Source organism: Palaemon carinicauda, chromosome 38 (assembly GCF_036898095.1).
Source record: "Palaemon carinicauda isolate YSFRI2023 chromosome 38, ASM3689809v2, whole genome shotgun sequence".
Lineage (NCBI taxonomy): Eukaryota > Metazoa > Arthropoda > Malacostraca > Decapoda > Palaemonidae > Palaemon > Palaemon carinicauda.
Genome location: NC_090762.1, coordinates 43,644,939 through 43,670,071, shown reverse-complemented (window position 1 = coordinate 43,670,071; position 25,133 = coordinate 43,644,939). Strand labels below are relative to the sequence as shown.

Here is a 25,133-nt window from a genome sequence, read left to right as displayed (position 1 = left end):
TTTATATCATAAGCAACTCTTAACAAAGTCCTTGAATAAAAAAATTATAGTACCTATTTGAAAGGAGGGAACCAAGAACCATAAGTGAGTCTTCCAGCTGTGCAATAACTTCAGCAGTAGTATCTCCCCTTAGAAGTAATTCACCTCTGTTCTTGAACGTGGAGAAAGTCAAGTCGTGGCTCGCCCATTCATTTGTGACAATTCGTAACTTCGCCTCAATGTCTTTTTCCTTAACAGCTGATATGCAGATATCCTGCAATCATGAAAGAAGTATATGTATAAAACTATCCTTATACTATTATTTGGGCCTAGATTTTTTACCTAAATTGGGTTGAAAATGTACTCTACTTCATGACCAATGTCACTTCACACTTCAATAGTAGCCATGACTTTTTTCATTAAGTAATATTCATATTTAATCACACTTATTCTTGACAGTGTAAAGCTATTTTGGAAGTAAAATGATTATTTCATGTACAAATCAAGAAGGTTAATGCTTCAATAACTCCATTCCATTTTAGCCACCTCTATGTCTTCCTTGAATTGCAACAAAGGAGTATCCATGATATTCTTGAGGCAGAAACTTGGGCTGTCAATTTCTAATGGTCGATTGATGACTTCAGCGATTCGTTGCCAATGTCTCGGTTTCATAGCTTTATTGGACATGAGTTCCAGTAAGGGACACATGTCATTGAAATCATCAATAGTTTTCTTCAGGGTATTGAATGCAGGCCACTCTTTCAAGCCCTTTGGTAATTTTCGGCATCTGAAATTGGCGGTCACTTAATTTTTCTTCATGGATTATCATGTAAACTAGTTAGAATGATTTAGCAGGGCCTTTGAGGGGAAGGATAACAAAAATAAATGCAGAAACATACAATTGCAATCTGCTCCATTAACAAATTCACATATTGCTTATCAGAGCTCTGTATAATGTACTATAATTTTTTTTAAGTATAAAACAAATGCACTTACATTATAAATGCTGTATCTATAAACAGTTATGAGTCTAAATAAACATGATCTATATCTGTCATTTCTTAATGATATGTGAGAGTACTTTTCCATTCCATATAGAAAAAGAACTAAACCAATCCATCAAACATAATTTCTACAACAAAATTAACTATTCTAATACTTAATTGAAAGTCAAGTGCTATACATTCAAACATGAAAATATTTCAGCATAAAAAAGAGAAGTTCTTTTTATCCAGGTGTAGTAGCTGTCCCAATAAGAGGGCAAGGGTAAAGGATAGGGCTTGAAGATTCATCCTTCTATTCCTTACAATCAATAGGAACCAACTAATAAGGAAAAAATGCCTGAAAGGTGAGGAGGCAGGATAAATATGAGAATAACTCCTTCTATTTAAAAAAAATGTGTTTTTCTTCGGCTCTTTACTTAAATTCATGAGCTGATTATTAAGATACTTATGAAGGGGGGATTAGCAGTAATCATTAACAAAAAGATGTAAGTTGTCTTTTTACCTCAGAAACAGTATTTTATCAATTGACCTGCAACACATTGAGTGAGATAAAACAATTTTCCTCCAGGAAATTGAACACAGAGTAATGGCCATGCACGAAACATTGATTTAAGGTAAGAAAAAATGCTACTACAAAAGATAAGTAAACTTCTTATAACTATTCCAAAAAGGACTTATAATAAAAAATAAATGGTACTCAATTCTGCAATCCCATTGCTATAATAAAGTTAACCAATTAACTTTTCTATGCAATAAGTAAAATAAATTAACAAATTGACTTTTTTAGGATCTAAAATTTTTCCATCTCTTAGTCTTCCAAATTCTGAAAAATAACCACAGTATGACACCAATGAGCTGCCTGAAGACCCTATCGAAAGAAAACCTCACTTCAGGAACATTTACTAAACTTACTAATGAAATAAGTATTTCAAACATACCTGTGCTATTACCCAGGTAATACCCAACAATAAAGAGTATGGTACTTCTGACTTTCTCTATAAAGAATGGAGCAAACACAGAAGGAAACCCTTGCTATTTCCTGAAGAACCTTAACTAAATATAAGTTTTAAGCACAAAGCCAGTCTAACAACTCTAGTTTCAAGAGTTCTAAAAATGACAAAGAGGTTAGAAGACTTATTATGCAGTCAATAGACCCCAAGAATAAGTTTAAAGCCTTTCAAGGACCTTTCTGGCAAAAGGCCATACTTCTCAACTTCATTTCTCAAGATTCAGCAATATTGAAAGCTGAAAAATTCAAGGCCAAAATCACTTCTATTTTCTTTGAATCATACGACCTTCCAATCTTTAAGAGTTAAGTTTGTTTATTTGTTCAAGATGAATACCCACTATTTTTTCATTTTTATGGAGGAGTATTGGTTAGATAAAGGGCATTGAACTGCCCATCCAATTGACTTAAAACTAAAAAGAAAATTGAAAATAGACTTTGTACAAAATATTTTAGTTGAGAACAGATCCACTGGCAGCCCACAAATATGTTTTCTTGAAAAGATACACTGGAATTTGAATAAAAAATATCATAAACTGATTCATCTACTGAAAATTATACTTAAAAAAATAGTTACTAAGGTAATGATGATTTTAGAACTGTATACCAAAAGATATCAATGAATCATTATTATAAAAAAAGAATAAAATTTGCACCTATTCTGGAATTCCATGAGTTCATTGTTAATTTCCTCTATGTTTACTTCATTCCAAGGGATGTCATAATACGATGCCACTCGATCAATGACATCATTGTAAAGCTTGTAGAGCTTCTGGAGTAAGTTGAGTTCTTTGCGTATCTGCCCCAGTTCTGGGAATTCGGAGCGGGGAAGTCGGAAGAGCTCCTCTCCAACAGAGTAACTGGAATGCTTCCTCCACAGGGTGTCAAACCGATTCTTTTTGGGAAAAAAGAAAAATAAAATTATTAGAATACAACTAAAACACAGAGAGAGAGAGAGAGAGAGAGAGAGAGAGAGAGAGAGAGAGAGAGAGAGTAAAAAATTATATAGTATTACCTGTGAGACGACGAGCCTGTCGGAGGCATCTTGAGGTGCCAAACCTGGTACCATGGGACCTTGTGTTCTATAATCATGGATGAATTTATTGCAGTCTTTCTTGAACTGAGCAACGTTGTGTATAAGTTCATTCCTAATTCAAAAGAGACAAAATGTTAACTGTTTTTGTCTCACATTTTACAATCATTTTGTTGAGAGAATTTACAATACAATAAACCCACTGTCACATGCGCTCATTTATTACTTGCCTCTTTCAGCACCTTTTCACTAAGAATTGTACCAGCTAGCCAAAATACATAACTGCATTGAAATTTTGAAAGTTTGCCTTCATGTGACTACATTAAAGAGCATGAATCTGTTAATTTTTTAGCCAAAAAGTAAAAATGTTATTAAATACATAAATTTGACCAAAATTTGCATTGGTTTTAGCCTTTGGTACTAAAATTCCCTTCAATTTATTTCTGTCTATATAAATTCTATACTCCAATTTTCGTTAGAACCCCTATGAATTTTGAGTTACATCCATGGTCTTCCCTAACCCTATATTACATGCTGTATTATGTAAGGGGAGTTTTGGTGATAGTCTTAACAAAAATAAGTTATACATCTAGCCCAAGCTACACATATCATAACTTAGTTGTTGATCATGTTTGAAGAATAGGCTGGGGGATGAAAATAAGGAAATAAATACACAAATAGCAATGGAATAAAAAATATAATGTAAGGATCATGGATTCAGTAAATAGTTTTGGTTGCAGATTAACTGTATTTTGAAAGGGAATTGTAAAAAAATCATATTGACTGGTAAAAATATGAAAATAATTATACAATATATAAGGTTGAGAATGATGGTGAAATCAAGGTTAAAATACAATATGACCTCTTTAATCATGGATTCAATCATAAACTGTTGAATTACTGATTCCATAATAAAATGCATATTCTGTAAAATGGAATTTTGATAACAAAATTTATTTCTATAACCTCACATTGATAATACTTTGTTCCCTAAGTCAACTCAACAGCTTCATTACCCTAAAAACTAAAAATTTACCTTTCTTCCCTTCAAGAGGCCATGCCTCCCACTCACCAAGGAAACATCTTGTGACTAGTGGCCACTCTAGGTAAGGCATACCCATACTTACTTTAATCAGTTTCAAAGTCACAACTAATATCCTATCCTTTTGAATTCATTAATCAGTGGGGAGGATGGTTGATTGATTGATTGATTTACAGAATTTTCGGCCCGAACAGGAGGAACAACCGTGGTAATGTTCCTAATATTCCTGATTGATTGATTGAATGAAAGTTTTCTGGCATCCTGACATTCTTAATATCCCTGAATGCAGGAGGGTAGTGTAGGGGAGTAGGTATATTAGAAAAATGCCTACCAGACTTCGGCTACTTCTCCAGCATCAGACATGAAGAAGCCATCAATTCTTAAAATAGGCAAGGGAGATGAACAGAATTTCCCTTACAACGCTCGGATTCTTTTCCAGACTAATGAGAAGGGGGTATCATATTTCAATTCGCTTATTTATTTAATAAATTATTCTCTCCTTGCTTGCTTAAAAGTTCCTTTTTTGATTAGCAAAAGCTCTTCGGAATGTTACTTTATTGCTAAGCAGGTGTATCTACAATATCTCTTGTAGCAAGTTCTTCCTATCTTCCGCATCAAAGAACACGCTTCATTCCACCAGGGAACTACGGGACGTCAGATTTACGCGATACTCAGGGTATGGACAGCATGGCACCACACAATAATATGCTCATTAAATACTCGTATGCATGTATTGAACTATGGAATTCATTTATCTCATGATAAATTTTAGTGGATTTATTAAATAATCCCTAGTCAGTTTCCTCCACCTTCCCTTTATGTAAACATGGAGATGGTATATACTTTACATACTTCAGGTGAATGGGCCTAAAATCACTACCATGATCCTTCTGGTCTACTGCTTATTGATAATCCAACCTCAAAGATGAAGAACTAGTGGTGAGTTCTATGGCTGAATCGGAACTAAGATAAACATCATGTCTTGTAAGGGGAACCATCATTAATTAAAGTGATGTCATTTAAGTAAAGCACTTGTTCTACTATCAAACACCCCTCAATCACAACTTTGTTCTCCCCATACGGTGTGTTTGGCATTAAAATCACCCATCAATATGAAGGGTTGAGACATCTGGTTTTTTAATGATTGTAAATCATTAAGTTCTAGCTGAAGAGGATTACCATGTGCATCCTGAAGTCTATTTTCTAATGTTGGATCAAGATAAAGTGAACAAATAGTGATCCATTTGTCAGTAAAAATTCGGATTACACACACACACACACACACACATATATATATATATATATACACACATATATGTATATATATATATATATATACACACATATATGTATATATATATATATATATATATGTATATATATATATATATATATATTTTTGGGCTCAAGCCATGTCGTCCTGATGGAAGTTCCCATAGGGTAGCTTCCTAGGGTATATTACAACTACGGCGATATTCCCAGAGAATTTACCTTAAGGTACCAGAATTCTAACTCCTGGAGCGAGTATCCCTCGTGAAAGGGATATCGCGACATATCAGAGGACGTATTCTTGACACGCCACATGGCAATCTGCATCCTGGACAGAGATTTCGTCTCGTAGGAGGGATTGGCAAGAAACGAATTCGGGAAAGAAAAAGGGGAGCCGCTCCCAAGGCTTCCCTATCCTCCGATTCGTATGCGTGCCTGGCACCAATCCTGGCGCCATCTGTATTCCTTTTTGCGTAGCTTAACAACTCGGTGTTTTTTCCTGTGTTTCTCGCAAATCTTGGATTTATTCTACTTTTTCATGGCTTCTCCGTCTTCGTTGGCCTCTGATAAGTTGAGTATAATGTCTTTTATGTATAAATGTAGGCTCTTGGTAAAATTTTGAGTGATTAATAGGATTAATCTTTGATACAACAGCCGTAGCCTACCAAAGGCGTCCTGGACGCTGTCGCTCGCTAGGTATAAATTTAGTTAGTCAGGGCGACATTCCTAGTTGTTTTGCTTTAATAAATTTTAGCTATTTAGCATTACATAGGATTTCCTTTCGTGCTTAGTATTATTTGGCGAAGTATTCGCCATTCTGGCCTACGCTAGGCCATGTAGCCTAGTCGTTTGGTCCTAGTACTTCATGCATGATTTTGGTTTTTCCGAGTGTAATTAAAATTTTATTGAAGCTTTAGGCTATATTTTATACATTTAAGACTGTGTGGAATATTTCCAAGATAGTATGCGAGTGAGTTTCGGTGATTTAGGTAATCGATTCTCTTGGTGCCTAGGCTAGTTGCTTATGGAGCCTTAGTATACTTTATCATACTCCCCGGTTGCTTTCTTTTCTTCGGAGAAGGTATGCAATCCCTTTCCCTCTGTTTAAGCCTTGGGCTTATCCCTAAGTGGTTTTTTCCGAATTTATTTTCGATAAAACTATACTGGGGTGTTACTGTACCTTCCTGTTCCTGTAGTATGGTTCAAGAGGGACAGAACAACAGAGTTTTTTAGTCTGAGTCTGTGTTGTCTGGCTTGGGGCTGAGTCCCCCTCGCTGGCCTGACACAGACAAAGGGAGCTTAGCTCCCTTAGGTCACTACCGAAGGTTTCTGTGGATATGATTCCTTCTTTTGTGATCTACCAGACTAGTCCTTGTTGCTGTTCTCGGGGGAGGATAAGTTTCTTTCCCTGGGAGTAGCAACACCTTCCTTGCTTTGGTGCTCTGGGAGCTGGCAAGTATTGCTGGCCTTTCCCCTTAGATCTCCCTTAGGCTAAGATAAGTTTCTTGGCTGCGGATGATCTGTCACTAAAGCAAGGTTGGTAGGACCCTCTTGTCCCTTCCCCCTCTTTCTCCGTAATGGCCTAGCCATTACTGTACTGTACGTCATTCTACATCTGGACCTAGCATAGGTTAGGATGTGGAATTGACTCAGCCCCTTGCCGGCCGGCAGAGCTGCTGGCCGGCAAGGGTCTTATGTTTTCGAGTGCTGCCCGGACCTCTCTTGGTCCCTCATCCATGCCTGCCTGTAGAGCCAGACGGCATTGGTCAGGAAGCCTGAATTAGTTTCTCCCCTTCCTTATATGCACTCTTTCGGTTGCCGGGCTTGGAGGTTGTGTACACTCTTATCCCGGCATCCATTCTATTTTTCTTCTAGTGCTGTACCTGACCCAGCTGCCGGCCTATGAGGCGGCAGCCGGGCAGGTGTAGTCCTCTGGTTCTTTTGCTGCCGCTGGCATCGGTCTTGTACCTTTGCCGGCCGGCTTATGTCAGCCCTTGTTTGCCGGTCACCAAGAGTGTGGCCGGCAGCTGGGTACTACCTTGTGTAGTTGCTGGCCGGCAGCCATTGCCGGCCAACATTGGCTGTTACCCGGCCGGCAGTTGCTGCCGACCGGCACATGCATTTGAACCAGAGTGCTGCCGCCTTATAGCTGTTAAGTAGTATACTTTAAAGCTAGTTATGGTGTGTGCCGGCCGGCAAAGGCAGGCCGGCACGCATCCCCCTATACTGTACTAGTATTCTTCAGTATAACATATACAGTAAGAAGAAAACTATGGTAAGGGTTTTGGTACAGCACTGTGTCTTCTAACACTACAGTATTGTGTTTTCTCGCACATCCTTTGCTGTTGCCCTACAGATAGGAAAGTGAGTTCTTTCCTGTCTATTATCCAGGTTTTTAAAATCATTGCTTAGGTGTGAGCTCCACCTGTTTCCTCTGGAAACTTTGCATTGGTTACTCTAGAAGAGATTAACCATTTGATTTTATTATCTGGAAGGCTGCAGCGATGGGTTGTGAGGGAAACACAAGTGTGTGTCTTTCCTTTCTGAATTGTTATGCTATACTAATGCATATCCAGTGATACATAGTTCACTTGATACTCATGGAAATTTCTTCTCTTTACAGAAGGACACTCCGAAGTGGGGAAGTGCTTTCCGCAACGTCCGCAGCAAGAACCTCTGCGGACATGAGTTTTGTAGGAGACACGTAGCATACGCTGTCTCCAAGGATGATCTCCGGTATTGGCAGGTATGTAATGTGTGCACTAACCTGATTACTGAAACCTTTAATTCCCCTAGGACAGAGGAATCAAGGGATATAGCTAGGAAGAAGCTTCGTACCTGGGTAAGGAGCTTCCAAAAGAACACTTCTGGCCCTTATCTTCCAAGTGAGAAGATGAGGGCGTATCTTTTCCCTAAGGCATCAGCTGATGCAGTGATTCCCCAGCCTCAAGAGGAGATCCCCTAAGTTCAGATCCAGGTGGATGCTGAAGTCGCGGTCGCGATGCAAGACATCCAGTTAGATGGCAGGATGTCTGATGTGGACGGGTGTCGGGAGGAAGACCTCCTGGCAGAAGCCCAGGATGAAGTTCAAGCCCCAGACGTTGTAGAGGTAGACGTCGACGAGGTGTCGGCTACTCTGGTTCAGATTCCGGAGCCTATTCCCTCTACATCGGCCGGTCTCCCAGTAGAGCTGGGACAGGCCCTCTCTTCTATTGTTGGAATGATCCAACAAATGCAGAAGGAGAATCAGGAGAAGGCGGCTGCAATGGAACTGCGAATGCAGTGCCTTGCAGAATCACATGGGCCCCAGAAAAAGCTCAATGTGAAAGACCTTTCCTTGTGCTCAGATGCTAACCCATGGAGGTATGCTGAGCACATGCTGATGACGACTGGAAAGATCGTCATCTCGGATAAGCTGGGCTCAGTTCCCCTGGAGGAGGTGGAATTCTGGCCCAGCAAGGCATCATATCCGGACTGTTATGTCCGGCTGAGGAAGGAACCAGCTTCAAAGGAGGAGACAGAGCCGAAGGAGGTCATAGTGATGGACCATGCTAAGGCTCAAGATCTACTTTCACCCTCGATGAAAGAGAGGGGCTTCTCTAACTCAAAGGTAGCCGCATTGAATAGGAAGCTCCCTTCCTTTGTGTCCTCGCCTACTAGAGCCTTCCCCTTTTTACAGAAAAGGTTTTCTGGCTGTACTAAAAGCAGTCGAGGCCGGCAAGTCTTGCCCCTCCCTAGAGGAGTGTAAATCCTTGTCGCTGGCCCTGCCTATGGACCACAAAGACTGGAAGGACGTCCATCTTACGTTCTCAGTTGGAGGCTGATATTGCCGGACGTCAGTTCGTGTTTACCTCGGCTACGGTGAGGCACGAGCCAAGGAAACTAATCTCCTCCAACATTTGGAGAAAAGACCTTTTCCCTACCGACTTGGTCAAAGAAGTTGTTGATAAGGCCGCCTTGGAGAATAGAAACCTTCTCCAGAAGTGGGGCCTGGCTATCAAAAGAAAGTCTTCCCCGGATGAGGGTCCTCATCCAAAGAGGAAGACTAGGAGGACTAGGCTACCGTCTCGGCCAGCCAAGCCTCTTAGACAGCAGCAGCAACTGCAATTGCCATTGCCCCCAGTGCCCCAGATCGTGGCACAAACCCCGACCACTTTTCAGTGGGTACCCCAGGCCGTGTCGACACAGTCCACGGCATTCACCCCAGCGTTCAAAGGGCAGTCTACTTCCTTTCGAGCAAAGCCTAGAGGAGCAGCCAGAGGCTCGTCTAGACGCCCCTCAAGGGGAAAGGGATTCAGGGGTGGTCGTGGTCAGGAAGGCAAGACCTCAGGACGGCAGTCCAAGTGAGGTGATACCGGTAGGAGGGAGACTTCTGAAATTTCGGGATCGGTGGACCTTCGATCCCTGGGCCCACAGCCTACTCAAGAATGGACTGGGCTGGAGCTGGTACAGCACTCCACCCCCGTGCCTTCGGTTTTTCCAACACTCCACCCCCGTTATGGAGGAGTACGTTCAAGAACTGTTGGAGAAAAAAGGTGATCCGAAGGGTGAAGCCCATCAATTTCTAAGGGAGGCTGTTTTGTGTTCCCAAGAAAGACTCGGAAAAGCTCAGAGTCATTCTGGACTTGTCGCCACTCAACAAGTTCATAGTGAATTGCAAATTCAAAATGCTAACACTGCAAACACATAAGGACCTTACTGCCCAAGAGGGCATATTCCGTCTCTATAGACTTGTCAGACGCCTATTGGCACATTCCAATTAGCCATCGACTCTCCCCCTACCTAGGGTTCAGGCTACAACGAAGACTATACGCCTTCGGAGCCATGCCATTCGGGCTAAACATAGCCCCAAGGATTTTTACGAAGCTTGCGAGCGTAGCTCTCAAACAATTACGCCTAAAGGGAATTCAGGTAGTAGCCTACCTGGACGACTGGTTGGTGTGGGCAGCATCCGAGTCAGAATGCTTGCAAGCTTCCAGTCAAGTGATCCAGTTCCTAGAGTACCTAGGCTTCAAGATCAACAGAAAAAATCTCGACTTTCTCCATCTCAAAAGTTCCAGTGGCTGGGAATCCACTGGGACCTTTTGTCACACCGTTTCTCCATCACGGCGAAAAAAAGGAAGGAGATAGCGGGTTCTGTCAAGAGACTTCTAGATTCCAAAAGGATATCAAGACGCGAGCAGGAGAGGGTACTGCGCTCTCTCCAGTTTGCTTCGGTGACAGACCCAGTGCTAAGAGCACAGCTAAAGGATGCAATCGGAGTTTGGAGAAGTTATGCATCAAACGCGCGAAGAGATCTGAGAAGACCAGCCGCTTCGGCTAAGTACTCTTCTCAGGCCTTGGTCCCAGCCAGACATCTAAAGAAGTCGGTTCTTCTTCAGCCACCTCCCCCGTCGGTGACGATTCACTCAGACACTTCGAAGGAGGGATGGGGAGGTCACTCTCATCGGAAAAAAGTCCAGGGGACTTGGTCCAAGCTATTCAAGACCTTTCACATAAAACTTTCTAGAAGCTAGGGCAGTGCTCCTTACCTTAAAGAAAGTCTCCCCGCGTCACTCGATCCACATAAGGTTGGTGATAGACAGCGAGGTAGTTGTGAGATACTTGAATCGACAAGGATCGAGGTCACCACCTCTCAACCAGGTGATGTTGGCCATCTTCCGATTGGCGGAAAAGAAGAAGTGGTACCTGTCGGCAGTTCACCTTCAAGGAGTCCGCAATGTGACAGCGGACGCTCTATCCAGGTTCACACCGATAGAGTCGGAATGGTCCTTAGACGCAGGATCATTCTCCTTCATTCTGAATCAGTCCCAGAACTGCGACGAAAGACAACAAGAAGTTGCCCCTGTACGTACCCCGTACGAGGACCCCTTAGCGGAAGCAGTGGACGCGATGTCCCTCGACTGGAACAGATGGTCCAAGATTTATCTGTTCCCTCCTCACAACCTTCTGTTGAGGGTCCTCAACAAACTGAGATCCTTCAAGGGGTAGCGGCAATAGTGGCCCACAAGTGGCCGAACAGCGTGTGGTTCCTCCTGGCATTGGAACTGTAGCTGAAGTTTGTACCGCTACCAGATCCAGTTCTGACCCAGCGAGTCCAGAAGTCGACTGTCTGCGCTTCATTACAGAAAACCCGGACCCTGCAGCTCATGATTTTCTCTCCCTAGCGGTGAGAAAGCGTTTCGGGATTTCGAAAGCCAGCATAGACTTCCTTGAGGAATATAAGTGCAAATCTACTAGAAGGCAATATGAGTCATCTTGGAGAAAATGGGTGGCCTTTTGTCAAGGCGAAGAATCCGCAGGAGATCTTGACAGACTTCTGCTTATCTTTCTTCTCCACCTCCATGGTCAAGGATTGGCAGCTAACACGATTTCAGCGTGTAAGTCTGCTTTGACAAGACCCATTCTATATGCCTTCCAGGTCGACCTAGGTAACGAGATCTTTAATAAAGTCCCGAAAGCCTGTGCTAGGCTCAGACCTTCAGCACCTCCAAAGCCCATTTCATGGTCTTTAGACAAGTTCTTCATTTCGCTTCTCTGTTGAGCAATGAAGAGTGTGCGTTAAAGGATTTGACACAAAAAGTTATTTTCCTATTTTGCACTCGCGTCCGGGGCCAGGGTTAGTGAGATTGTAGCCTCTCGAGAGAGGCAGGTCGTTTTCAGTTCCTGGATGGGGGAGAACTGAACCTGTTTCCGGATCCTACGTTTCTCGCCAAGAATGAGTTACCCACCAACAGGTGGGGTCCCTGGAGAATCTGCCCTCTGAAAGAAGATGCATCTCTATGTCCAGTAGAATGCCTAAAGGTCTATCTTCATAGAACTTCAGACTTCAAGGGTGGTCAACTATTCAGGGGAGAAACATCAGGCTCAAATTTATCTCTGAATCAACTCAGAGCAAAAATCACATATTTTATTCGCAGAGCGGATCCTGACAATACACCCACAGGTCACGATCCGAGGAAAGTTGCCTCATCCTTAAATTTCTTTAATTGTATGGATTTTGAACATCTCCGTTCATACACTGGCTGGAAGTCTTCCAGAGTGTTCTTTCGCCACTATGCGAAGCAAGTAGAGGAACTAAAAGAGATCTGTGGTAGCAGTGGGTCGCGGTGTTAACCCTACTGTTTAACTCTGCGAGGAACAGTAGTCTTAATTGGGACGATTAATTCCAGGGTGAGTGTGTAGTTACATACTGTACTACAAACTAAGTGAGGGCACTGTGTTGCCCATGCAGACTGTTCCATTTCCGAAGGTGAACCTAGCATAAGTGCAGACATGTGTGCCGAGCGTTTCTAACGCTAATGTCATTGATTTGTAATACAGGCTTTTATGACTTTGATAACTCGGTATCTTAAAAGTGGCATTTAATGTTTTTTCTTTCAGACAAACAAGCTCTGTTTACTATCATACTTATGCTTAAAGTTTTGGGTTATCCTCTTCTTATGTATATATATATATATATATAATTGTGGTTAACCTGTCTATTTATTGCCTGTCAATAATCTGGTTCTTGAGAACCTTGCGTCTCCTTCACCTGTGTCAATTTATTGGTATAATTGAGCATTCATTCTATGTACCTTATCTGGGATAATTCTAATAGAATTGTTCCTTTATGCAAGCTATGTTGCATTGGTTTTCCTCCTATGCGGATATAAAACCTTTGTCCAATACAAGTATTGTGCGGAGAACTGGTCGATATTTCATATTGACGCAGTGGTTCTTTACAAACTATGCTTTACTTAATATAGGGCGAGACCACTATATTAGCTTGCCTGGTATTCATACATAGGTATATGTACTCTTCGAGACTTTTCCAGAGTCTAGTAGGACTCTTCCCTGTAGGGGGCAGGAAGCTCTAACATGGTTTATAGTTAGTTGAAAAGATGTATAACGGTAACATCTTAGGTCTCTAGGTCTAGTCGACCGGGAAAAATTACATCCGGGGAGTACGGCACGTTCTGAGAATCCACAGATACAGTAATGCTCTGGTACACTTCCATCAGGACGACATGGCTTGAGCCCAAAAAACGGATTTTGAGCGAAGAGAAAAATCTATTTTTGGGTGAGATGGCCATGTCGTCCTAATGGACCCGCCCTTGCCTTTCTAAGAAAGGGCTGTAGGACCCCTCCCTACATACAGTATCTGTAGCACCTCGTGTACGCTACAAGGAATACAGATGGCGCCAGGATTGGCGCCAGGCACGCATACGAATTGGAGGATAGGGAAGCCTTGGGAGCGACTCCCCTTTTTCTTTCCCGAATTCGTTTCTTGCCAATCCCTCCTACGAGACGAAATCTCTGTCCAGGATGCAGATTGCCATGTGGCGTGTCAAGAATACGTCCTCTGATATGTCGCGATATCCCTTTCACGAGGGATACTCGCTCCAGGAGTTAGAATTCTGGTACCTTAAGGTAAATTCTCTGGGAATATCGCCGTAGTTGTAATATACCCTAGGAAGCTACCCTATAGGAACTTCCATCAGGACGACATGGCCATCTCACCCAAAAATAGATTTTTCGCTTCGCTCAAAATCCGTTATATACATATATGTGTGTGTATATATATATATATATATATATATATATTTGGTTCCCTTCCAAGAAAACCTTCAAGCTTGCTAACAGGGACATGTCTTCCAAATTAGATGGGAATTTAGGAAGTGTTGGTTCGCCTGGCTCGACCGAGGATGGAGGAGGGACAAGAACAAGAGGCGTACCTGAAAAAGAAGGCGTCGTCGTAACAGTTGATAGAGGAGCCGCCTTAGTAACAGCCGGTGAAACAACGGAACACACTGAGTCTCTCACGGAAGCCACACTAACCTCCTCCAATTCTGGCAGGAAAGAATCATCCACTTGAGGGAGGAGTTCCTCCGAATCTACTGCCGACAGGAGAACCGATTCCCCACCAGGAGATAAAGAAGAATACGAGGAGAAATTGTCCACATCAAGGCTCACAGAACTAAAGTTTCATCTACGTGAATCTGAACAGTAGGTATATGTCTAGGTGGGGTGTACCGCAATACAGAGTCCGGGACCGCCTTCGAAAAAAGAATATCCTTCCAAGCTACGGAAGGGAGATAAGGAGCCTTTGGCTCAGCATTCTTTTCGATACCCCTGACCCAGGAACAAAGAAATCTCTGGAAAAACATTCGGTTGTCATCAGAAACATCCTTCGATATCCATCCAGAATGATGTAAATCCTTACACACACTGCAATCCTGAGGATCTCAATAAGAGATTGGACCCTTCATTGTCCTGCATCTTGCATGTATCCTGTAGGTATCATGACCACAGGGATACCTGACGGTCCTGGCACAAATTGGGACACGACAATGCATCTCCTTCGAAGATCCCGACTTTGACGAAGAAGAGAAAGTCATTCCAAACTAAAATTCTTAAAAAAAAAAAAAAAAAAAAAAAAAAAAAAAAAACTGTGAAAAAAGCGCCCACAAAATCAACCGATTATAGCCAAAAGCTGCGATCAAGGGAATGGGAAACAGGACCGTATTAGGGCACTGGAAGGTGATAGGATATGTAACGGTTCCTAACTTATCCTACCCCTTAGTGGACTAAACTGGGAAAGGTCTGTTTGGGGTGCAGATATCTATGGTTATCTTAGGATACGTCCCTAATTATACATGACATCTTTGGATAGTCATTTCTGGGGGTTGAAACCCTGTGATACCTGACAGTATTTCTCTTGTAATATCAATCACAGAAATATTATACTGTAGAAATTGCTAGAAGGAACTTCCATCAGGATGACATGGCTCGAGCCCAAAAATAATTAATAAATAAATAAAAAAAAAAAAATATATATATATATATATATATATATAAATATATATATATATATATATATATAATATATACACATGTACATGTACATATACATTACATATATATATATATATATATATACATATTCATATATATATATATATATATCATATATATATACATGTATATATCCTTATGTATACATATAAATATAAATATATATATATATATATATATATCAATTCAGTACATGGTCCATAGTTGTGGTCTGTATGCAATACTACACTGTATATGCTCCGTTGCAATCTATAATGAATATATATATATATATATATATGTATATATATATATATATATATATATATATATATATATATATATATATATATATATATATATATATATATATTTTTGGGCTCAAGCCATGGCGTCCTGATGGAAGGTTCCTTTTTGGTAGCTTCCTTGGGTATAAAACTACTAAGATATTCCCAGAGAATTTAACCACAGGTTATCACAGAATTCTAACTTCTGGAGCGAGTATCCCAAAGGTTTCCCTTTAAGACATCGTATATCAACAGGGGACGCATGTCTGAACGCGCCACATAGCTATCTACACCCCAAACAGAGTTAATGCTTCGGTGTGTAAGGGTTGAGAATAGCTGGGAGCCGTTCCATAGCTAATCTCATTCGTGGCTACTACTGATACTCGAGACGTAAACAAACGGGCGCCATTGCTCAAATGACGTCACGCCCGTCTTCATCCTTTGTTTAGTAGCTTGCCCTACTTAGACGGATTTTCCCTGTGCTTCATTTATCGATTTGCATCTACGTTATGTCGCTACCTTCAGCCTCACCATCTTCTGGAAAGTTGAGTACAAGGTTCCAGTATTGTTTAGTTAAGCTCTGGCCGTAAAGTAAATATTACTTCCCGAGATAATTGCTGTTTTGTGGCAGAGCTGTGCCTCTACCGGACCCGCCATTTTATGGCGTCGTTGTTGTTACGCATGCCTTATTTAGTTAGCCACAACAACGCTTCCGGCCTTATTTACTAATCGAATACATTAGTTTATTTAGTCTTCATAGCTAGGAACTTTTATATCGTGTTTCGACGCTTTTTATCGGTCATCGATTGACCTCATACCAGTCGGCTACTATAGCCCCCAGGCCAGAGCGCCTGTATATAAGTGTTCATGCATGATTTTATTAGTGATCCTAGGCTAAGTTATGAAGATAGTGGCATTATTTTACAATACTTTCGACCGTGATGCAAATGTTTTTCGCCTTCAGGGACCATATAGGGGATAGGTTAGTTAGTGTCTCTTTCTAACCTAACCTACTTGTAGGACCCCTATATGCTTCCTTCATCCCCTGCCTTGGCATTCCCTCTAATTAGCCTTGATTCCCTTTCTGAGTAAAGGGATCAAGTGTCTAATGGAGTATTTATCGCCTCTCAGTCCTCCCTATCGGAATGAACCCCCCTTAGGGTTGCGTCCGAGAGTGAGGTTAGGCTAGCCCTACCTCTATGGCTAGGATTAGTCTATGACTATCCTGCGATAGCGATATGTCTTCTACCTTTCCTAGTTCAGGACTATTAGCCCTGCTCTAGGTTAGGTTAGGAAGGTTTCTCTGTTCCCTGCTGAAACTGTACCCATGCACCGTTTCAGCCGGTCTGCCTTATCTTAGGTTAGGGAGTGTCCTCCCTTTCCCTAGTGGCCGCTCTGGTACAGAAACCCTTCCTTGGAAGACTTCTCTCTACTCCCCTCCCCACCTATCTCTTGTATAGCCTAACCTATGCTTAGGTTAGTCTATACCCATCTGTCCCCTGTCCTACAACTCCTCCTTAGGGTGGAGTAGTTGGGCTACCCGAGCTTCCATGTGCAGTCCGCTCTGGTACATATACCCTTCATAGTGTCCTATGGGGTTAGTCTCTAGATGTGTTCTGCATATGGGGGTCTCCCCCCTTTGGGTGTCCCCTAGCCCTCCCTTGGGCTACCTAGCTCCCGGTCCTCAGCGACCCCTGCTCCTGGATGATAGAGCCTGCCTCTATCATGGGTATACCCTCTCAGGGGGGGGATGTCCAGAGTCCATGACTGAACTTCCTGCATCCCTCCCCCCCCCCCCTGTCTCTCTCACTATCCGGGTGCTGGTCTATTGCCGCCTCCACTGTCGGCGATACCCGCCTCCTACCTTGGTGACTCTCCCTACCCTTGCCGCCAGTCCCCTGTGTGCCGGGGGACTGCCGACTTCCGCCGGCTCCTACCGGTGGCTCTCCTCCCTCCTAGCTTGTTGTCCGCTCGCCGGTCGGCCGCCGGAGTGCCGGCAACCCGGTTCCGCTATAAACATTGTCCCAGTCACCATCCGGCATCCTACGACTGCCGGAGCCGCCGCTCCCCTGCCGGCGTGCCGCCGTTGTACCGGCGGCCGCCACCCTGGTATACCCTTGACTTAAATATTGTCTGTCTTAATGCCAGAAACTCTGCCGGAGCGACCTCCGGCATGCCGGCGGCTTGCCGGAAACCCCCGGAGGCGTCAAGAATACTTGCACCCCCTTCTTCTAGCTATCATATGATACTGATAGCCCTATACCGCAAACAGATGGGCTGTTTCCACTATTAAGATCAATACCTTAGTACTGTTCTGTTAGTGATCATGCTGTCTCTTTGCATTCTTCTAAATTCCAGCATGCTGCGTGCATCTTAGCACGGCTGGTTGCCGGAAGCAGTTACCTTAAAAGGAGGCCCTCTAGCCCCTAGCTTGGGACCGAATGATCTCGGTCCCAATCTTACCCTTGGTTTTTCCACGGAATTCCATTGCCCTATGGAACTCTAAGGAATACTATCCGGTGCCTTCGGTCTCTCGGATTATCCAAGGACAAAGCTTACGGTAACCAGCCGGGCGAGATGCATGGAGTATGTTCTCCTTTACTATTTCAATCTCTATGCATCACACCCTTCATTAAGTTAAAATTAATAATTAATATTAACTTAGTTTAAGAGCCATTCTTATGACTCCCCCATACTCATTTTCTCTTTCTTCCACAGGAGGAGCAGATGAAGTGTGACTTCGCCTTCTGCGCTATGAAACGCCCGCAGTTTTACGGGCATACGGCTTGCAGGACTCACGCCCCTTGTGCCGACAAGAAAGGGGATCTGAAGTTTTGGAATCCACTGAACTGTACGGTCTGCCAGGCTCACCTAGTTGACACCTTCCATAACCCTCCCTCAGCGGAGGTCAGAGACATTTCTCGTGAAAAGCTACGCAAGTGGGTGCGTGGCTTCCAGAAAAATGCTACCGGACCCTACCTGGCCACCGAAGAATTGAGGTCACTCCTGTTCCCTAAGGCCTCCCCTGATTCAGTGGTACCCAAAGACGTGATTCCCACTGTCCAAATTACAGTGGAACCTGATGTTGTCATGGCTCAGTCCATGCACGAGTGCCGCCTGGATTCCGAAGACGACGAACAGATGTCGGATGTCTCGGAAGACACGGAGAAGACGCTTATGGCTCAAGGAGCCGAAGATGACGAAGACAAGGTGGAATACGCCGAGTCGGAGCAAGAGGTCGCTCCTCCTTCCATCCCCGCTCCTACTCCTACACCGACGGAAGTGTCTATTCCGTCTACCTCCTCGACCCCGGATCCCTCTTCTTCCACTCAAGAAATGATCTGACTGATTAGAGCCGTCATGGATGACAGGTTGAAGGAGAATCAGGAGTTCATCAGGTCCATGATGGGATCCAGAGAACCGAAGAGGATTTCGGTTAAGGATCTCCCCGCTTGCTCACATGCCAACCCGTGGAGGTATGCTGAGCATATGGTTATCGCGACCGGCAGGATCTTCGTCAGTGATAAGATCGGCACGGTCCCCTTGGAAGACGTGGAGTTCTTCCCAAACTTTGAGGCCTACCCGGACTGTTACGTCCGTCTGCGTTCTGAACCTGCCTCGAAGGAAGAGACCGAACCGAAGGAAGAGATAGTGTTCGATCTCGCAAAGGCCCAGGCTATGCTAGCCACCACATTCAAGAGTAGGGGCTTTACCTGCTCTAAGCTTCCGGCCCTGAGCAAGAAGCACCCTACTTATGTCGCACCTGAAAGTGCGGTTCTTCCATTCCTGGAAAAGGCCTTAACTGCGTGCCTTAAAGCTGCGGAAGAGGGGAAAGCCTGCCCTGCACTGGAGGAGTGCAGACCCTTCTCCATAGTAACTCCCCCTGACGCTCGACACTGGAAGGATGTCCAGCATACTTTCGTCGTGGGAAAGCTAGATCCTGACGTCGCCGGACGTCAGTTTAATGAAGACCTCCCTAAGCTCAACGATCACCTCCTTCGTCGGGAACAAGATACGAAGGAGAGGCTCGCAGCATCCTTATCTCATCAAGTCCAACTTGAAATTATGGCCTGTGACACCAGAGTACCAGACCACTACATGGTACTCTCCAAATCCCACATGATGACCGTGATGAAGGACTTGTACCACTTCATAAAGGCTCGGAGAGCCTGTCGTGAATTCGTGTTTGCAGGTGCCACCGTGAAACACGAACCCCGGAGGCTGATTTCCTCCAACATCTGGGGTAAACACCTCTTTCCTTCTGACCTCGTAAAGGAAATCACCGACAGAGCCGCCACGGAGAATAGGAACCTTCTCCACAAGTGGGGCATGTCCAGGAAAAGGAAACCCTCTCAGGACGACGGACCTCAACCTAAGAGGAAATCCCAAAAACAGAAACCCCAGCAACGTCAACAAAGACGTCAGTTTCCGGGACCCGCTACCTCCCAAGTGGTTGCCCAGCCACAACAGACCTTTCAATTGGTCCCCCAACCGGTGTTGTCACAGTCACCGGTCTTCACCCCTGCTTTCGAGCAACAGTCAACTACCTTTCGTCCCAAAGGTAGAGGCTCATACAGAGGTGCAAGCAAAGACGCTTCTCGCCGTCCCTCCAGAGGTAGAGGAGGAAAGGGAGCTAGCGGCCGAGGCAGCAAGCCCTCGGGACACCAGAAGCAATGAAGTGCTTCCGGTGGGAGGAAGACTCCGCCAATTCCAGGATCGTTGGACCTTCGATCCCTGGGCACACAGCATCGTCAAGAAGGGTCTAGGCTGGAGTTGGACTCAACCACCCCCAATCTTCCAGCAATTCTTCCAACAATCAACCCCTCTTCTTGAAGAATATGTCCTAGATCTCTTGAACAAGAAGGTGATAAGGAAGGTAAAGTCCACCAGGTTCCAAGGGAGACTGTTTTGTGTCCCCAAGAAAGACTCAGACAAACTCAGAGTCATTCTGGACTTATCCCCCCTCAACAAGTTCATAGCGAACGACAAGTTCAAGATGCTGACTCTTCAACAGATAAGGACCCTTCTGCCTCGAGGTTCCTACACGGTCTCCATAGACCTGGCGGATGCCTACTGGCACGTTCCAATGAACCATCACGCTTCCTCCTACCTAGGATTTCGACTCCAAAGGAAAAGCTACGCCTTCCGGGCCATGCCCTTCGGCCTCAATGTGGCCCCTCGGATCTTCACAAAACTGGCGGATGCCATAGTACAACAGCTCCGCCTACGAAACGTCCAGGTGATGGCCTACCTCGACGACTGGCTAGTCTGGGCTCCATCGCCCGAAGATTGTGTAAAATCTTGCAACAAAGTCACCCAGTACCTAGAACACCTGGGATTCAAGATCAACGAGAAAAAATCTCGCCTCTCTCCAGCTCAGAAGTTCCAGTGGTTGGGAATCCACTGGAACCTTCAGTCACACCGCCTTTCCATCCCCCAGAAGAAAAGGAAGGAAATAGCAGGGTCTGTCAAGCGACTGCTGAAATCCAAACGCATTTCAAGACGCCAGCAGGAACGAGTTCTAGGCTCTCTACAGTTCGCCTCAGTGACAAACCCAGTGCTTCGCGCACAGCTAAAGGATGCCGCGGGAGTCTGGAGACGTTCGGCATCCATCGCTCGAAGAGACCTCAAGAGACGGCTTCCAAACAGACTGCGACTTCTCCTAAAGCCGTGGTCAGAAGAAAAGGCCCTGAAAAGGTCCATTCCTCTCCAACACCCTCCTCCATCACTCAACATCCACACGGACGCTTCGCTGGAGGGTTGGGGAGGTCACTCCCACCAAAAACAGGCTCAAGGCACCTGGTCTCCCCTGTTCAAGACGTTCCACATAAACATCTTGGAGGCCATGGCGGTCCTTCTAACCCTGAAGAAGTTATCCCCGCCGCCCTCGATCCACATCCGTCTAACCCTAGACAACTCGGTGGTAGTTCGTTGTCTCAATCGCCAAGGCTCAAGATCGCCCCAGATAAATCAGGTGCTTCTCCCAATCTTCCGTCTGGCAGAGAAGAAGAAGTGGCACCTGTCTGCAGTTCACCTACAAGGATTCCGCAACGTGACAGCGGATGCTCTATCTCGGACAAACCCGATAGAGTCGGAATGGTCTCTAGACGCAAGATCGTTCTCCTTCATCTCTCACCAAGTCCCAGAACTTCAGATAGATCTCTTTGCAATGAGCGACAACAATCAACTTCCTCGGTATGTGGCCCCGTATGAGGACCCCAAAGCAGAAGCAGTGGATGCCATGTCAATGGATTGGAACAGATGGTCCAAGATCTACCTGTTCCCCCCCACCAACCTTCTGTTGAAAGTCCTCTCCAAACTGAGAACCTTCAAAGGGACAGCGGCCCTAGTGGCTCCCAAGTGGCCCCGGAGCAACTGGTACCCCCTGGTCCTGGAGCTGCAGCCCAAGCTGATCCCTCTCCCGGGCCCAGTTCTCTCTCAACAAGTACAGAAGTCGACTGTCTTCGCTTCATCATCGAAAATCAAGGACCTTCATCTCATGATTTTCTCTCCCTAGCCGCAAAGAAGAGGTTTGGGATCTCGAAGAAAAGTCTGGACTTCCTAGAGGAATACAAGACCGAATCCACAAGACGGCAATATGAATCATCCTGGAGGAAATGGGTCTCCTTCGTCAAGACAAAAAATCCTAAAGAAATCACGATTGATTTCTGCATGTCCTTCTTTATTCACCTTCATGGACAGGGATTAGCAGCCAATACGATATCAACCTGCAAATCGGCCTTGACCAGACCAATTCTATATGCTTTCCAAATTGATCTGTCCAGCGACATCTTCAACAAACTACCGAAAGCATGTGCTCGCCTACGCCCAGCACCCCCACCGAAACCGATCTCCTGGTCACTAGACAAGGTGCTCCATTTCGCCTCCAACTTGGACAATGATTCATGCCCTCTCAAGGATCTGACTCAGAAAGTTATATTTCTCTTTGCTCTCGCTTCAGGAGCTCGAGTCAGCGAAATAGTGGCATTATCAAGAGAAGATGGACACATCCTGTTTACCGATACAGGAGAAGTTACCCTCTCCCCTGATCTGACGTTTCTCGCCAAAAATGAATTACCCACCAAAAGATGGGGCCCTTGGAGAATATGCCCCCTGAAGGAGGATGCCTCTCTATGTCCAGTAGAGAGCCTCAAGGTCTATCTTCGCAGAACTTCAAACTTTGGTGGAGGCCAACTATTCAAAGGAGAAACATCGGGCAGCGACCTGTCACTGAAACAATTAAGAGCGAAAATCACCTACTTCATTCGCAGAGCGGATCCTAACAGTACACCCGCTGGTCATGATCCTAGAAAAGTGGCATCATCTCTGAATTTCTTTCAGAGTATGGACTTTGAAAGCCTTAAAAACTTCACGGGCTGGAAGTCCTCGCGAGTTTTCTTTAAACATTATGCGAAACAAGTGCACGAAGTCAAACATTTTGTGGTAGCCGCAGGTAGTGTTATGAAACCTGCACCTAACTCTGCGTAGAACAGTGAGTTACTTGGGACTCTAACTCTTCGGGTGCCTATGTTGACCCTCGAGCGATTCATAGTGATGTCGAAAACACTTAGTGCTTTTATAACTGTTCTTATCCCAGGTGAAATGTCATAGTTGTCACACAAGTGCCGCATGCCCTGAGCATGATGTGTTTTATCAAAGACTTGCGTTCCTCGAGAACGAGTGCCTACTAATAAACTTGAAATTCCTTTTCAGATTCAAGAGCAAGTCTTTATTACTATGTACATTATAATTACTGTAAAAGAATTTTACTTTCTGCTGTAAATTATTTAATTTCTGCATTTGTGAAATAAAATTTCTATTTTATTACCTGTGCGTCTCAATCAGCTCCTACTTACTATGAAATACATGCCTGTCATAGTTTTATTATCCCCTTTTCCTTATGGTTATGGAGAAATTAAGATACTAACTCTTAATTTATATTCACTCTGATTATGTAATGTTCCAATACGAATACTTACTCTTCATACCCTGGAGATGAATCATCTTTCTCAACATACAGTGCCCAACCACCACTGGTCTGCTTTTCAGAATGTTCCTATACAAATACCAAACATTCAGCTTCATCTCCAAGTTCTTCAAGTTCTTCTATCAGGATGAATAGCCCTTCAATACCACTTTGACGTCGGCATGGCCCATGGGAACTTCACTGCCAAGGGGGGCAGGATGCTTCTTCCCTATGGTTCTTTATCTAAGATTACTATGCTGTTTTGTCAATGCCTTGGCACTTACTATTAGGGGAAAATCTACCACGATACATTGATTCTCTGGTATTCTTCCATCAGGACGCCATGGCTTGAGCCCAAAAAACAAATTTTGAGCGAAGCGAAAAATCTATTTTTGGGTGAGATAGCCATGGCGTCCTGATGGACCCTCCCTGCTACTTCGTCCAGTTTTAGATCCCACCCTGTTCTACTGTATCATGGTGATGGGCAAGCAACTGGCTTCAGGATGAAGACGGGCGTGACGTCATTTGAGCAATGGCGCCCGTTTGTTTACGTCTCGAGTATCAGTAGTAGCCACGAATGAGATTAGCTATGGAACGGCTCCCAGCTATTCTCAACCCTTACACACCGAAGCATTAACTCTGTTCGGGGTGTAGATAGCTATGTGGCGCGTTCAGACATGCGTCCCCTGTTGATATACGATGTCTTAAAGGGAAACCTTTGGGATACTCGCTCCAGAAGTTAGAATTCTGTGATAACCTGTGGTTAAATTCTCTGGGAATATCTTAGTAGTTTTATACCCAAGGAAGCTACCAAAAAGGAACCTTCCATCAGGACGCCATGGCTATCTCACCCAAAAATAGATTTTTCGCTTCGCTCAAAATCCGTTATATATATATATATATATATATATATATTGGGCTCAAGCCATGTCGTCCTGATGAAAGTTCCTAAGGTAGCTTCAAAAGGGATATATTATATACTTCAGCAATATTCCCAGAGAATTAACCTTCAGGTTCCAGAATTCTATCTCCTGGAGCGAATATCCTTAAAATTTTTTCACGGATATCACATAATATCAGAGGACGCATTCTTGACACGTCACATAGCAATCTGCACCCCTAATAGCATTTACGCTTCGAGGGGGACGTAGCAAAAGAATAGAAGGGGGCCGTAACAAGGTTACCCCCTTTCCCATACTACTATTGACCACCACCACAGGGCCATTCCCAAGATGGCGGACATTCCTAATTTTGTAGCGATTTTGCTCAGTGGTGTTCCCTGTTGATCTAACTTTTCGATCGATTTTCAAGGATTTATTATGCATTCTCCAACTTCTTTCGCCTTCGGAAAGTTGAGTATTGGGTCTTTACAATGAATAATTTTTAGCTCCCTTTTCACAGTGAAATTTGAGTAATTTATTATATTTAGAGCTAGCCTGTACCGGAGGCGCTATGAGCACTGTCGTTCATTGGGCATGTTATTTAGTTAGCAGAACGACTTTCTGGTTTTTAATAGCATCATATATCATTAATTCATTATTTAATTATGTTAGCTATTTAGGCAATATATTCTTGTAAAGATATTTACATCGTGCATATTTTTCCTTTCCATGTCGATCGCTTAGTTAGAGCCTCGGAGAGTGAGGTAACCGAGATCTCGTCTTGCCTAGGTACCTACCCTATGCATGTTATTATTCGTTTGACATTCCCCGTTACCCTTGTGTATGGTGA

The 25,133-nt window shown here is 44.0% G+C and overlaps 1 protein-coding gene across 1 annotated transcript in view; it reads right to left on the bottom strand.

Moving 5' to 3' along the window:
* Window positions 1-25,133, bottom strand: part of LOC137630593 (dynein axonemal heavy chain 5-like) — a 429,728-nt gene that overhangs the window by 354,770 nt on the left and 49,825 nt on the right. Inside the window, exons 11-14 of the mRNA XM_068362169.1 lie at window positions 3,005-3,137; window positions 2,646-2,884; window positions 526-766; window positions 54-253 (exon numbers count right to left, since the gene is read on the bottom strand). Coding sequence (XP_068218270.1) covers window positions 54-253; window positions 526-766; window positions 2,646-2,884; window positions 3,005-3,137 — 813 coding nt within the window. The remainder of the gene's footprint in view (window positions 1-53; window positions 254-525; window positions 767-2,645; window positions 2,885-3,004; window positions 3,138-25,133) is intronic.